Genomic DNA, 15,096 nt, shown 5'->3' on the forward strand with positions numbered 1-15,096 from the left:
ATAATGGATATAGCCTAAGCTAGGATATATGAATCGGGTTGTCACAAAATTCTTTTATTGCATACTAAATCTAAGTTTAACCATAGGAATTATGGAACTAACTTGTGACAAAGACATCTTAGTTATGTCGTCATACTTAAAAGAATAAAAAAATGTTGATATATATATATATATATATATATATATATATATATATATATATATATATGCTGAATGAGATAGAAAAAGTTTTGACTTTTGACAAAGATGTCCATTTATATTTGGATGTGGGTCAAAGTCAACGCACAAATGTAATACATGTTGAAGATGAATTTGAAAAAATATTGGCGATGAGAATGATTCTACATATAAATAAACACCTTCTGATGAAGATGAGAATGCGAGTAATTTATATATTGATATAAATAGTGATGAAGATAGTCAAGATACCATGAGTATGATTCATGTGATGTGGGAACTTTATGAGAATGAGGGATCTGAATAAGATGACGGTGGTGAATAAGAATTTAATATTGAGAAATTGATCATTGAATCGATTAGAAAACCGAGTAGAAGACATGCATATAATCCCAATGTTACAAGTACTACACGGTTTAAGGTTGACATGTTCTTTAACTCTAAAGAAGATGTGAAATTTGCCATAACTAAATATGGTTGTGAAAACTGTTTGTTGTTGAGGTTAAATATTGCCAACAACATCTGAATTAGAGTTGTATATAATAATGGTGATTGTCCTTGGGTCTTGTGAGTTAGTGTAGACAAAATTGATGAAAATGGATCATCAAGAAGTATCAACCAGAACATACTTGTTATATAGATAACAAGAATAGACTAATAACAGCTACGAATCTTGCCAAAAATTCGAAAATAGAATTACAATAGAACCTACTATTAAACTTAAAGTGCTTAAGGAATTATGCAAGACATAATTGCATGCTGATGTTACTCAATCAATTGTTAGGAGAGCATAACAATTAATTGTTGAAAAAATTAAAAGAGACCATTTACTTTAGTACAATTCTTTGTGGAGATATGCCGAAGAAATTAAATTGATTAATTTAGGATCATCAATTGAGTTGAAGGTAAAAAAAGATGAAGAGACTAATTAATTAACTTTTAAAAGATTTTATATTTGTTTTGATGTTTGCAAGAAGGGTTAGTTGTCTGGATGTAGAGCAATTATTAGAGTTGGCGGGTGTTTTCTAAAAACGTTTATAAGGGAGAATTGTTATATGCCATCGGTCAAGATGGCAACAACTAGATGTACCCGATTTCCTAGACTATTGTAGAATCTGAGAACACTAATTAATGGAGATAGTTTTTAAAACTATTAATGAAAGACATTGGTTTTTGGATGGTGTTGGTTTAATAATTATCTCAGACATGCAAAATGTAATATTTCTTCTTTTTTACTTATCATTACATTGTTTTATTATTTTTAGTTACTTATTGGCTACATATTACTTTCTTATAATTGTAGGAACTAATCGCAACTATTAAACATGTTTTCCCCGGAGCTCAGCATAGGTTTTGCGCGAGGCACTGGTATGCTAACTAGTCGAAGAAATGCAAAGGCACTAATCTTAAATTGCAGTTTTGGGCGTGTGCAAAATCAACATATCCAAAACAACTAGATGTCAATATTTTAAAGTTGGACCAATTAATGGATATATGTTCCGGAAAACACATGGACTAAAGCCTTTATCCGAGAGATACCCAGATGTTATGTAATTGTAAACAACATGTGTGAGGCGTTTAAGGCATCTATTATAATTCTTAGGGAAAAGTCCATTGTTAATATGTTAGATATGATCAGGTTAATGGCCACAGAAAGATTTTAAAGAAGTGAAGATCAATTCAAAAAAGTCATTAAAATATATCGCCTAAGGCTAAAGAAACTATTTGAGTTGAGTAAATCTAGATATCACGAACGCCACTTGGATTTCAATGGTAGTATAATTTATGAAGTAACTCAACATGATCATAGACATACGGTAAACCTTATCAATGAAAAATCCTCTTATAGAATTTGGAATATAAGAGGTATTTCTTTTACACATGATGTTTGTGTAATTTATCATTCAAGTGTTAATATTAAAGATTACACTTCTCATTGGTATAAGAAGGATACTTATCTCAAAGCAAACATGGTTGATATACAAACATTAACCAGAATTTTGGAAGAGTGATATTAAAGAGAAAATTTTACCACCAAAATAGGGGAGACCACTTGGTAGGCCAAAGACAAATATGAAGAACAAAAATCTTATGAAAAAATGTCAAGAAGAGGAAGAAAAATGCGTTGCACTAATTGTGGAAAAGAAGGGCATAACAAAAAGGGATGCAATACTATACCTGGTAATGAAATTATCAATGCTCCTCCAAGCGATGGTTTATGTAATTTAATGTGTAAATATTAATTTCTAAATTATAGTATTTTGTGGTGCATGCAAATACACACAAGGACAATATTCGCAAGAACAAGTCCCACAACCACCTTGATCACAAAAAAAATCCTCCCAAAGACTATTCTCACAAGGCCAATTCTCACAACAACCATTCTCACAAAGTCAATCCTCACAGGATAATTCTGTAGTCTACTTCATTTTGGGTAATATTAAGAACCTTATAAATTATGATATTATTTTAGGTTTGTATATTTTAAAATAATATTTTTTTATCAATCATTACATTATTGGTACATGTATTAAGGGAATTACACATTCATGCAGAGATGTAAGAATTGTGAAGATAAAGATGCATAAATTGGTAGAAGTAGAGGTGCAGGTGAACCATTTATTATTGGTGTCACTCAATTACAACACGTGTTAGATAAAATAAGACCGGTTCAAATAAACCTAACTTAAATAAACTTTCCATGCAGGAACAAGGAACCGAACCGGAACCAGCTAAAGAAAACTAACCGGTCAAGCTACCAAACCGATCAAGAACACTTGGAACGTGACTGCACAAAGAAAGGATCGGCCAAAACTCAAAACCGGAATCATCAAACAGCCGATCATCCACAAGACAAGAATAACCGGAAGAAGTCCGGTTACATCACTACCAAAAGACATTCGGCTAAGTCAAATGACCGACCAGTACAAGAAGACAATTCGGGTATCTGTTGAGAACGATACCAAAGGAACAGACTGAACACTTCCATATTCATGCAAGTCTGAGGAAAGACTGTAGGCTGCAGAAGACAGTACTACCGGATCCTTCCACTTCGGGATAAGACAAAAAGGAAATCTTCCAAGTACAGACAACTGTCCAACAGATAGTGCCTACATCAAGTAAAAGACAAATCCGGCAGGTTTGTCTTACACACCGGAAGAACAGACCGCCAGGTCTAAGACAGAACACCAGGTCTGAGGTTGACCATCAGGTCTGAGGAAACGACCGCAGGTCTGAACCTCTGAAACACTGAATCACTGCACCTCTGCTCAGCCAATCAGATTCAAGGAAGTGAAATATGACCGTTGGCATATTTCACCTATAAAAGGAGGCAGTTGCAGAAGAGTAAATGTGGGACAACAGTGTGATATTGAGACATTAAGAGACACATTATTGAGATAACGAGCGCTAAGAGCATTTACTACAAGTGATAAGAGTGTGCTGTTTTAGAAAGCCTAAGTGTTGAAAGTTAAAGTGTGTTTTACAATTTCGGTGTAAATTGTAAGAGTGTTATCGAGCAGGAAATAAGTCTCGATCGGCTTGTACTTGTATTCCTTAGTGAATATCCTTCTCGCGGTTTCGAGAGGAAGGGGTGACGTAGGAGTTTTATCTCCGAACATCCATAAAATCTGTCTTGTTATTTACTTTCTGTCGGCTTCATTATCTAACCGACTAACTTAACCACACCGCTCTAAACCGACTCTATACTAACCATACTGAATATCCAGATTACCGAAACCGACCCACCATTTCCAAATCACCATCATCCAAAACCGGCCTTGTCTATCAAACAAGTGTGCTGCTTCAACCTGAAAGCAAACCTCTTCCATGCTTGAACCTAGTTCAAGGGTTTGTGACAGGTTGTGTAGTATTGAAACCCCGGTGTTAATCTCTAACCGGATTAACCACCACCCTTCGAGTGTAAACCGCTAACCGGTCCAACCCCCGGTTCCCCAGCGGCGATCTAGATCCTAACAATTGGTATCAGAGCAGTTAGTTTCAATACTCAAGCAAGCATGTATCAAGATAGGCCTCCAATGCTAGAAGGTGATGACTTTGCCAACTGGAAGGCACGCATGCATCTGCACTTAGTTACCTTGGATGATGAAATGGAGTCCATTCTGACCGAAGGACCGATATTCATTGATAAATACAGAAAGGAATGGACGGCTGAAGATAGAAGAAGAAACAACCTGGATAATCATGATAGAAACCGGATCTCCAACAGTGTAGACAGAAACACATACTGCAAGATCAGAGACTGCAAAACCGCGAAGGAGACATGGAACACGGTTATCCAGATCTTTGAAGGAAATGAAAGAACAAGGGAGAACAAAATAATGATGGCCACACAGAAGTTTGAAAGCATCAAAATGAAACCAGGAGAATCTATGAAGGAATACAGTGACCGGTTCACTGGTGTGTTAGATGAACTAGCAACTCTGGGCAAGAAGTATGAGAACAAAGAGGTAGTTATGAAAGCTTTGAGATCTCTTCCAAGTGCATGGGACATAAAGACAATGGTAATGAGGGAGTCAAAGAGCCTACGTAAGATGAAACTATACGATGTATTCGAAGATCTTAAGGCATATGAGTTCGAAATGAAATCTAGGACTGAAGAGGAAGTCTCGGCCTCAACATCAACCAGAGCACTAATCACATCTACAGAACCGGCTGCACCTGCTCCTGCACCTGCACCGATTCCGGTCCCTGCACCCGCACCAATCAGAACCGCCGAACAGTTTACTGAGAATACCATGGCAATGCTTGCACAGAAGTTTGGGAGGTTCATGAAAAGAAGCCAACCGACAAACAACTACTATGGTGACAAATCCAATGTAAGATGCTATAACTGTAACTGTTTGGGACATTTTAAGTGGGAATGCAGGAAACCGAGGAGGGATACTCAAAAACCGGAATATCAAAATGACCGAAACAACTATCAACAAATCGGTGAAGGAAGTGAGGTACCGAAAGCACTGATAGCCGATGATGGAGGAGTCTATGGGCTCATAGTGACAGTGACAATGAACTCACATGTCTCATGGCAAATGAGGAACATGTATTTGACTCTCCCTGCGAGGAATTCACTAAAGATGAGTTATATAATGCATTGAATGACATGGTAGAAGAATATAAGAACCTACTAACCATGCTACCTAAGCATCTCAACATTAGAACTGATCCCATAGTACCTATTCCAACAGAACCAGAGGTACTTATCATACCTGAACCGGAGACCATACAACCTAATGATACCCATACTCTAGAAACCGAGTTAGATCCTAAGACCGAACAATCTAGTGAACCGACTAGAGAACTAACCGAGGAAGAGAATGCCCGACTTCAATATAAGATGGCCGCCTATAAGAGATCTAGTGATATAGTGAAGAACATGAATAAACACTACAGACATCCTCGCTGTAAGCGTGGCCTGGGATACACAGGGAATAGCTCTAAAGACCGAAAACCCATAGAGAAAGCAAGGCTTACAAGAGGAAACCTTCCCTTTATAAAATTTCTTAAGAGCACCTGGACAGCTGAAGAAGAGGAGACCGCATACTATAGGGAAGAGAAGCTAAAATACGATTATGTTGGTCCAACCGATTCATGGCTTGACCCTGTGAAAAGAAAAGCCGAAATCCTTAGACATAAGAAAGCCTTTCCTGAACCGCGTAGGTCAAACCATAGATCACCGAACCAAAGACCACCACTATTTAGGACATTTGAAGGAAAACCGAAATACACGAGACCGAGTGCCAAAAGGACAGTTAAGACCCTAGCAAAGAAGACTGTCCGGTTCATCAAGGTCTGGATACCTAAGGGACTAATCGCATGTGGACCCAAGTAAACATGGGTACCAAATAGTTGTAAATATGTACATTTTGCAGGATACAAAGAAACGGCTAGGAAACTCTGAATGGTTCTTGGATAGCGGTTGTTCCAGGCACATGACCGGAAACAGCAATTTGCTAACCGACATTAGAACAGTAACCGGTGCTTTAATCACTTTTGGTGACAACTCAAAAGGTAAAACTGTGGGCAAGGGTAAGATTGTCCATGGTAACCTAACTATTGATAATGTACTTTTAGTTGAAAACCTACGTTTTAACCTGCTTAGCATTAGTCAGATGTGTGATTCTGGATACACGGTAGAATTTCTTAAACATGCATGCTTAGTTAAGAATTCTCAAGGTATCGTACTACTAACCGGAAATAGGATAGGTAACATTTACAAGGTAGACTGGAAAACTAAAGTAGAATATCTTATATGCATGATAGCTAAGACTGATCAAACCTGGCTATGGCACAAGAGACTAAACCATCTAAACATGAAAACCTTAAACTACATTCGTGGTAAAAAGCTAGTTGAAGGTATTCCCGATATAGTATTTAACCAGGATAAGGTCTGTTCAGCATGCCAAATGGGTAAACAAACTAGGTCATCCTTTAAGAGCAAAGGAAACATCCAATCTAGCCGATGCTTAGACCTTCTTCACATGGATTTATTTGGACCAATTCAGGTCATTAGCCTAGGAGGTATGCTCTACACCATGGTAGTTATTGATGATTATTCTAGATATACATGGGTAATATTTCTACCATCTAAACGTGAAACCGTATCAAACCTGATCACACTTCTTAAGCGCCTGCAAAATGAAAAATCAACTCGCATTAATAGCATTCGAAGTGATAGAGGTACCGAATTTACCAATAGTACATTAACCGCATATCTTGACGAATCCGGCATTAGACACGAGTTGTCTAGTGCTAGGACTCCTCAACAAAATGGCCTGGCCGAGAGAAGAAACCGGACTCTCAAGGAAGCCGCACGGTCCATGATAGCCGACTCCGGCATTGCTCAGAAATTTTGGGCTGAGGCTATCAACACTGCATGCTATACACAAAACCGCTCTTTGATAAACAAATTTCACAACAAAACGCCGTATGAGGTCTATTTTAACAGGGTTCCTAAACTGAAGTACCTCAGGATTTTCGGTTGTAAATGTTATATTCATATAAATGGTAAAACCCAACTCACCGTTTTTGATGCAAAAACCGATACCGGCATCATGCTAGGGTACTCAGCAGTAAGTAAAGCATATAGAGTATACAATAATAGAACTGCAACCATGGAGGAAACAATTCACGTTGTTTTCGATGAATCGGTTGAAAGCAATACTGCTTCATGCTTTGATCTACACAACAGATTGGAAAATAACGATATTCATTCTGATAGTGAAGATGAGACTCCGGTCTTCAGGCAGTTTGTCCATGACCAAATGGGTAACATTGAAACCCAGCCGGATCAAGCTGTTCCACAACAGGAAGCTGACACTTCGGTCCAATCCGAGGAAGTCGGTCGGTCTGACAATCTCGGTCAGCCTACCAACATGTCTAGCCTTGATCAAATAAACGGTAATTTGGTAGACATCCCTGAACTGAATCTCAGAAAAAACAGTAAACATCCTCCTGAGCAAATTATAGGTGACCCTTCAGAACCTGTTCGAACTAGGAGTCAACTTCTGGAAGGATATTTTAACTCTGCTTTCATATCCCAGATTGAACCGAAAAGAATAGATGAAGCATTGTCAGATCCGGATTGGATCTTGGGAATGCAAGAAGAGCTAAACCAGTTCGAGAGTAGTAAAGTCTGGTACCTAGTTCCCAGACCGAAAGACCAATCGGTCATAGGAACAAGATGGGTATTCAGAAACAAACTCAATGAGGACGGTTTGGTCACAAGGAACAAAGCCAGATTAGTGGCACAAGGCTACAAACAGGAAGAAGACATTGATTTTGAAGAATCATTTCTCATGTAGCCAGGATTGAAGCTATTAGAATTTTTCTTGCTTTTGCAGCTTTCAAAAACTTTAAAGTTTTTCAAATGGATGTTAAAAGTGCATTTCTAAACGGTGACCTACGTGAAGAAGTGTATGTTGAACAACCACCCGGTTTCAAAAGCGCTGCATTTCCAAATCATGTATACCGGCTAAATAAAGCTTTATACGGTCTAAAGCAAGCACCTAGAGCCTGGTATGATACACTAACCGCATTTCTATTACAACATGACTTCACCATCGGTTCGGTGGATAAAACATTGTTTAAATTTGAAAAGAAGGAACATATCCTACTTGTTCAAATCTACGTAGATGATATCATTTTTGGCTCTACCGATCCTAAGCTATGTGATAAGTTTTCAAAAATGATGACTGACAAGTTTGAAATGAGTATGATGGGAGAATTAAGTTTCTTCCTAGGTCTTCAGGTTAAACAACTCAAAGAAGGAACCTTCATTAGTAAACCTAAGTACACCAAGGAGCTACTGAAGAAATTCGGGATGGACACCTGCTCCTCGGCGGCTACTCAAATGAGCTCATCAATCAAATTGGACAGGGATGATGAGGGCCAATCGGTAGACCAGATTGCATACCGGGGCATGATCGGTTCCCTACTGTACCTGACAGCGAGTAGACCGGACATCCTGTTTGCAGTTGGTGTTTGTGGGAGATTTCAAGCAAATCCAAAGCAATCCCATTACACAGCCGCAAAAAGGATACTGAAGTATCTAAAGGGCACACCTGATGTCGGTCTGTGGTACCCAAAGGACTCGTCCTTCAATCTAACAAGTTACTCAGATGCAGATTATGCAGGGTGTAAGATTGACAGAAAAAGCACCAGCAGAACATGTCAGTTCCTTGGTGACCGGCTCGTTTCATGGCATAGCAAGAAGCAAACATTTGTGGCCACATCCACTGCAGAAGCTGAATATCTGGCGGCCGGAAGTTGCTGCTCTCAACTCCTCTGGATCCAACAACAACTGAAGGACTTCGGTGTCATAGCCGAAGAGTCCCCGATCTTCTGTGACAACACGAGTGCCATAGCGATAACTTACAATCCGGTTCTCCACTCCAGAACCAAGCATATCGATATAAGGCACCACTTCATCAGGGAACATGTCACGTTGAAGCACATCCGGCTGGAATACGTATCGACCGATCAACAAGTAGCCGATATCTTCACAAAGCCTCTACAGGAAGCTAAGTTCTCTCAATTCAGACTTACTCTCGGTTTAACCGACATTAGTCAGATCCTTCCTAAGGATGCTTAAAGGGAAACTGGTCCGGACAGACAAAACCGGTAGTTCCTCCTAAACTGTTGGATTTCAACTTTTCGGGTGACATATGGAAGAACCGCCCAGTTCATCAAACAGAGTAAACCGACCGGCTACTTGATGCATGCATCAAATAACCGCATCGGGATGAACAACTGATGACTGACCGGTTCGGAAGCAGGTCATTCTAGATTATTTGAATTTCACACAGAAGTGGAATAATTATCAATGCTTATAGATATTTGTTCTGAGACATTGCCTTTTCAAAGTAAAATGGTCGCGCCTAAAAAGACGTGAAGATCTTTTGATATCTTTCATAGTCCAGGCCTATGACCGACACCCAGACTGCAATCCTGCCTATTTCATGCAAAATCTTTTATCCTGCAGTTAATAGACATCATCTCATTTAATGCCTGGACAATAGGATAGTCCCTAAACTAGTATTTAAGTGAAGCAAACATTCACCACAACACTCACAAGACAAAAGAACATCCTCTCACTAAGGCAAAAATGTCTCAGTTTCCCAACATCCTTCGGGTTGATTTTCAATCCTGCTCAACCACAGATCAATATGAGATATATAAGATGATCAAGTCTCTAGAGGAAACCGGCCTTCAGTGTTTCCTAGACGACAAACATACTATCTATCCGGAATCCATTTTGGAATTCTTCTACCACGCAAAGGTGTTTAGGGGCACCCCCCACTTTGAAACCCACATTCAATCCAAAGTGGGAGGCATTGTCTTTGATTTCACCGAACGGGACTTTGCGCGGTGTCTTAGCCTGCCAAGGCACGGGATAACAGATCTAGACATTCCGGCAGATGTAAAGGCCGAGGTATCCATCGCCTTTTCCCGGTCTGACGAACCAGTTGAAGATCACGGAGCAAAATCGCGTCTGAGAGCTGAATATCAGCTTCTAAATGATGTGCTCGGTAAGAGCATCTTTGGAAGGGATGTCACAAATACCTACAGTGTCTCGAACTTCAACATGATGGCAGCTATAATCACCGGCACACCGGTAAACTGGTCCAGAGTGCTTTTTGACATCCTCACCTGGATGGTCGACATCCGATCAGTCGGTTTCATCCCCCAACTAAGCTGTCTCCTTGTGGAGCTTGGAGTCCCAACCTGTCCTGGCGAAGGTTTGAACCAAGCTCAGGTGCTCACCAAAGAAGTAACCGACCCATTTTATAGGCGGTTCGAGAGGGCTTGGAGGAGAAGAAACCGCAACAACGGTGATGTCAACACCTATGCACCTTGAGTCACTCCTTCCTGCACCCGGTCATTTTTCTTCATGCACCGGGTGTATCTTTAACCAACTCAAGTTTGATCGTTTCGGCTTTATTTGTGTCTTTCTTGATTTCATGTTGTCTTCATCATTTTTATGCCATTTTCAGCACTGTCTCTGTTATTTTCGGCTTCAATCTAATTAATATCGGTTATATTTATGTGCATTTAATGGGATAATCCCAATTAATGAGATAACCCCCAACCACCCACACATTTAATATCCAACCAACCTGGTTACTTCCCAACTAACACCTACCTTGGGCTCTGCAATTTTCCGCTTCCCCATGCGTCTTGAAAAGGTAAAGATTCTTTTCCTTAATAAAACAAAACTGACCATCAATGCTCAGATTTTCCCTCCAAAACCGATCCTATATAAGGAGCCATCCTCTACTCATTTCATCACATCCGAGAAGCACAAAATCACTTCTGATATTCTTGAATTCCGTCTCTCTCAATACCGAAATCATGCCGAGCAGAACTCTGGGAAACTTCCTAAGCATTGATTTCAACTCTTGCACGGGCGAGAAGGACTGTACTACTAAGCAGAAACTCATGTATGACTCTCTCGTTGAAACCGGTCTTCAACCGTTTCTTGAAGAGGCCGGTCCTATTCTTCTAGACGATGTCAAGACCTTCTTTCGAAGCGCCTGCATCAGGGGAAAGTATATCGTCTCTACTGTCAAAGACCACACGTTCTGGATCGACGAGGTTGAATTTGCCTCACTATTCGATCTACCCACTAAAGGTTTCTCTGATTTTCCGACTATTCAGGACCTTGCGGGATTTGAAACCGCGCAATACCTGTCGGCCACCCCTTCTCCGGTGGAACACTTTGGGCCAAAAACCCAACTTGCTAGTCACGGTCAGCTACTGCTCGAAATCGTGACCCGGTCGATTCTGTGTCAATCACCGAATCAACAGTACTCTAGGAATACCTACAACATCATGACCCACATTCTTTGCGAATCGGCCATCAACTGGTCAACGGTCATATGGGAAAACCTAAAGAATATGGTGCTGACCAAGAAAGGGCTCGGTTATGCACCGCATATTAGCAAACTAATTCTTGGGTACCGACTAGAGTTCGGACCGGGCACACCGGCTTCCTCTTCAAACATCCTCGACAGGGATTCGGCAATAGACCGAATCTGGAGAATGTCTTTTCAATAGGCTATACTTAACATTGTTTCTGTATGCCTATCTCTGTACCGAATCTTATGTCGGTTTTCTTTCTCTACTATTTCTTGAATTTTAATATCATTTCAGTTTAAATGACCGTGTCTTCTTAATTCTTTGAACATTTATCTAAGTAACCGGTTCACATCTTCAAACTATAACCGCGTTCTTATCCGGTCACATAAAATCTGCTTAAAATAATCTGTTAACACTCTACTCACTCAAAATAACCGATTGGACTTAGAAACCGAATCATCAATCGGTTTCTAGAAGAATAGTGCGTCATCAATGACATAAGCAAAGGATTTTGGAGGGAAATCTCCCGCTCAAATTTGCCGCCCACCTTTTCTTGTTTTACCGCCCATAGTTTGGCGCCTCTTCCATTTTGGAGGGAAAATTCCCGCCCATTATTGATGGGACGGTTGGGCTTCCAACCCGTATCTATAAAAGGGACCTTCGGTCATTTTGTTTCATTCTCACGCGAATCTACTTTCTCTCTCTAAGCTCTCTAACTCTTTTGAAGCGGTTCTCTCTCTCACATTCTCAAATTCTTAAACATGGGGCGTGATTCGGCTTTGTTCAGACTCTACTCTCAGGTGGATTTCGAGGAAATCCGGTTGAATGGTACGACCGAGGCGAAGGAAGTTATTGACCGGGTAATCAAAACCGGTCTGGAATATTTCCTCGGCGGTCCCCATATTATATACAAAGATGCGGTCGAAGAGTTCTTCAAAACCGCAAACGTCGCCTATGACAAGATCACCGCGACTGTATGCGGTTCACAAATAGAGCTCACCGAAGCATTGGTGGCCGAGAGCCTGCATCTTCCAACAACCGGCCAGGATGCAACAGCAGAAATAGAGCAGGACACCTTTGAGGCGGCTTGCCACATTCTATCGGCAACCAATGAGCCGATCAAAACATCGGGGAGTAAACAAATGTTGAAGCCGGAGTTAATCCCGGTGTGTGACATTTTTACAAGGGCGATCCTGGCGAGGGGAGGAAACCTCAACAACCTCACAAGAGACAAAATCAAGATGCTGATCGGTCTGATGGAGGGAAAAGAGGTCAACTGGGCAAGATCGGTGTTCAGTAACCTAATGGACATGGTGAAACCGGATTCAATCCGGTCGTGGGGATACGCCGTGCCCCTCGGTAAGATCTTCCTCCACCTAAATCTCGACATCGGTCCCGGCGTTGCTATAGCAGAACGCTGCCTCATCAGATCAAGGCAATTCCTTGAAAGAACGCAGCCGGCCCCCAGTTCCACAGGTGGCCAAAAGAAGAAAACCGCCAAAAAAGCTGCCTCAGCCAAAGCAAAGGCCGAAGGGAAAGGCAAAGAAAAGATAACTTTCTCAGAACCACCTCAGCACACAGAAGATGAGGAGTGGGCTTCTGAGAGAACAGACACGGAAAAGACGGAGGATGATAGAACGGTCCTCAATGAAGATGGCTCGGTCCAGAGTCCTAAGGATGCCGCACCAAACACCAACCCTGAGACCACCGAGGGTGGAGAAGAGGTTGATAAAGAAGCCGATGATGAAGGCGACAACACAGAGAGGGAGGAGGCCGAAGAAGCAGAGGCCGATAGGATAACTGGGAGACTCCTTCAAAGCATCAGAAGAAGAGCCGAGTCGGTTGAAGAACTATACCTGGAGTGGCACGAGCACCGGTTTGATACACCGTATAGACATATCCTACCGGGCCACACATATGAGCAATGTATAAACAGACTGGAGGAAGTGGAGGACCTGATGATGAACATTACGAACTCCAACACACTCCAAGAGGTACAACACCGAACTTGTCTCTTCTTACCGAAGGTTCAACTTCGGAAACTAAAGACAAAAATCCGGAAAATTACGGAAGAGCTCAACAAGATGGAATCGGTGGACACCGTAGCGCCGCGGGTGTTAGCAAGGCTTGAAAAAGCCAAAGGGGAACTAATTCAAGAAGTCGAGCGGCTGGAAGCCATATGCAGCCGAATGCAGGTACCAGTCTATCATGCTCCCAAGATCGAAAGGTTTCCGGCTAACTGCCCAACACCTCCACAGGAGAATGCGGCACCGATAGAATCCAGTGAAAGAGCCGATCAAAATCTCACCGAGCAATCACCTCCCCCACCACCGGAAGTCACCGCCTCAGACTTCACTAAAGAATGGGTTGAAGACCGCATTAAAGAGTTCGACGAGACCGCGGTTCAGCCGTTCAAAGATAGATCCGGCAGGATAGTTGATTCGGCCCTAAAATTCACCGACGTCACAAGGAATCTACTGGAAAGACATCAAGAACGGTTCTCAGAACTCGGCAAAGGTTTGTGGGACGTGGCGGTTCAGCAAGATAAATGTGTTCAGCGAACCACAATTCTGGAGGATGTGACCTCCGAGTTAAAGAAAGACCTCGACCGACTTGAGAGAGATACCGATCAACGGCTGAATGCGATGAGTGAGGATCTGATCGGCACGACACTTAACTGGGTCTCCGAACTCGAGAAGATAAATGGGAGTCTCGTGGCCGAAGTGAAGGCGCTTTCCGAACAAATGGCCGAAATTCTAAGGGCTAAGGTGAACGCGGACGCCGCGGCTGTAGCGGTTGATGCTCAAGTAGCTAAGAGGGTCCAGGATGCGCTGGATGCCGAAGTAGGAAAAGATAAAGAGGCACCGCGCCCAACTCAGCTGACCGAAGCGGAAGAGGAAGCCGCGCGAATTAAAAAGGCTGGAGCCATATTCCCAGGGTTTGCTGAGAAAGTGGCCAATCAAGCTGTGGAGGATGCCGTCCGGTTGGAAAGGGAGGCACGGAGGCTGGAAGGCTACGCAAAGGAAAACAAGAAGAAAAAGGCAGCCGCCTCCGATTCAGCACCGAAAAAGAGAAAAAGGGAGGCCCCTAAGAAAGTTAAAATAGTCGAGCTGCTCGATGAGGTCACTGACACGGTCGTAACGGGTACATCGCAGCAGGCCGACCAAGTGGAAGAGGAAGTCGAAGAACAACTGCGGTCCCGGTCCACTAAACGCCGAACTTCCGAACCGACCGGTCGACAGCAACCGAAGAAGAAGAGCATATATGACTTTACGGACTCTGAATAGGGACTACCTTTCCTCCTATTGCCTTCGTACTTTTATATATATATTTTGTCTCTTTCGGTTATCTATATATATAAAGTTACTTTTTGAAACCGGCCATCGTTTACATTTCTACTTAGTTTTGATAATTTTAAATAAAATAATCAAAAAGGGAGAAATTGATAAGATAAAAGATAAAGACTCTTCCAAAATTTTTCTTAAACATTTTTCGAAAAATTCTCCCAAGTCAGTTTCAAAAATCCGGCCAAACAAAACA

At 41.7% G+C, this 15,096-nt stretch overlaps 1 protein-coding gene across 1 annotated transcript; it reads left to right on the plus strand.

Moving 5' to 3' along the window:
- The first annotated feature begins 9,877 nt into the window (after positions 1–9,877).
- On the plus strand, positions 9,878–14,843 carry LOC124909587. Its single transcript, XM_047450253.1, has 4 exons — positions 9,878–10,226; positions 13,033–13,269; positions 13,678–14,265; positions 14,494–14,843. Exons 1-4 carry the CDS (start codon positions 9,878–9,880, stop codon positions 14,841–14,843), a joined length of 1,524 nt encoding a protein of 507 aa, XP_047306209.1.
- Positions 14,844–15,096: the final 253 nt, after the last annotated feature.

Source organism: Impatiens glandulifera, chromosome 7, assembly GCF_907164915.1.
Source record: "Impatiens glandulifera chromosome 7, dImpGla2.1, whole genome shotgun sequence".
Taxonomy (NCBI): Eukaryota; Viridiplantae; Streptophyta; class Magnoliopsida; order Ericales; family Balsaminaceae; genus Impatiens; species Impatiens glandulifera.

Excerpts from the sequence above, each read along its gene's own strand:
- LOC124909587 (XM_047450253.1), top strand. The coding sequence starts at position 9,878 with ATGATCAAGTCTCTAGAGGAAACCGGCCTTCAGTGTTTCCTAGACGAC. Across the intron at positions 10,227-13,032 it reads GCTTCTAAATGATGTGCTCG|GTGGCCAAAAGAAGAAAACC; the intron begins GTAAGAGCATCT and ends CCAGTTCCACAG. Across the intron at positions 13,270-13,677 it reads CAACCCTGAGACCACCGAGG|CAAGGCTTGAAAAAGCCAAA; the intron begins GTGGAGAAGAGG and ends CGCGGGTGTTAG.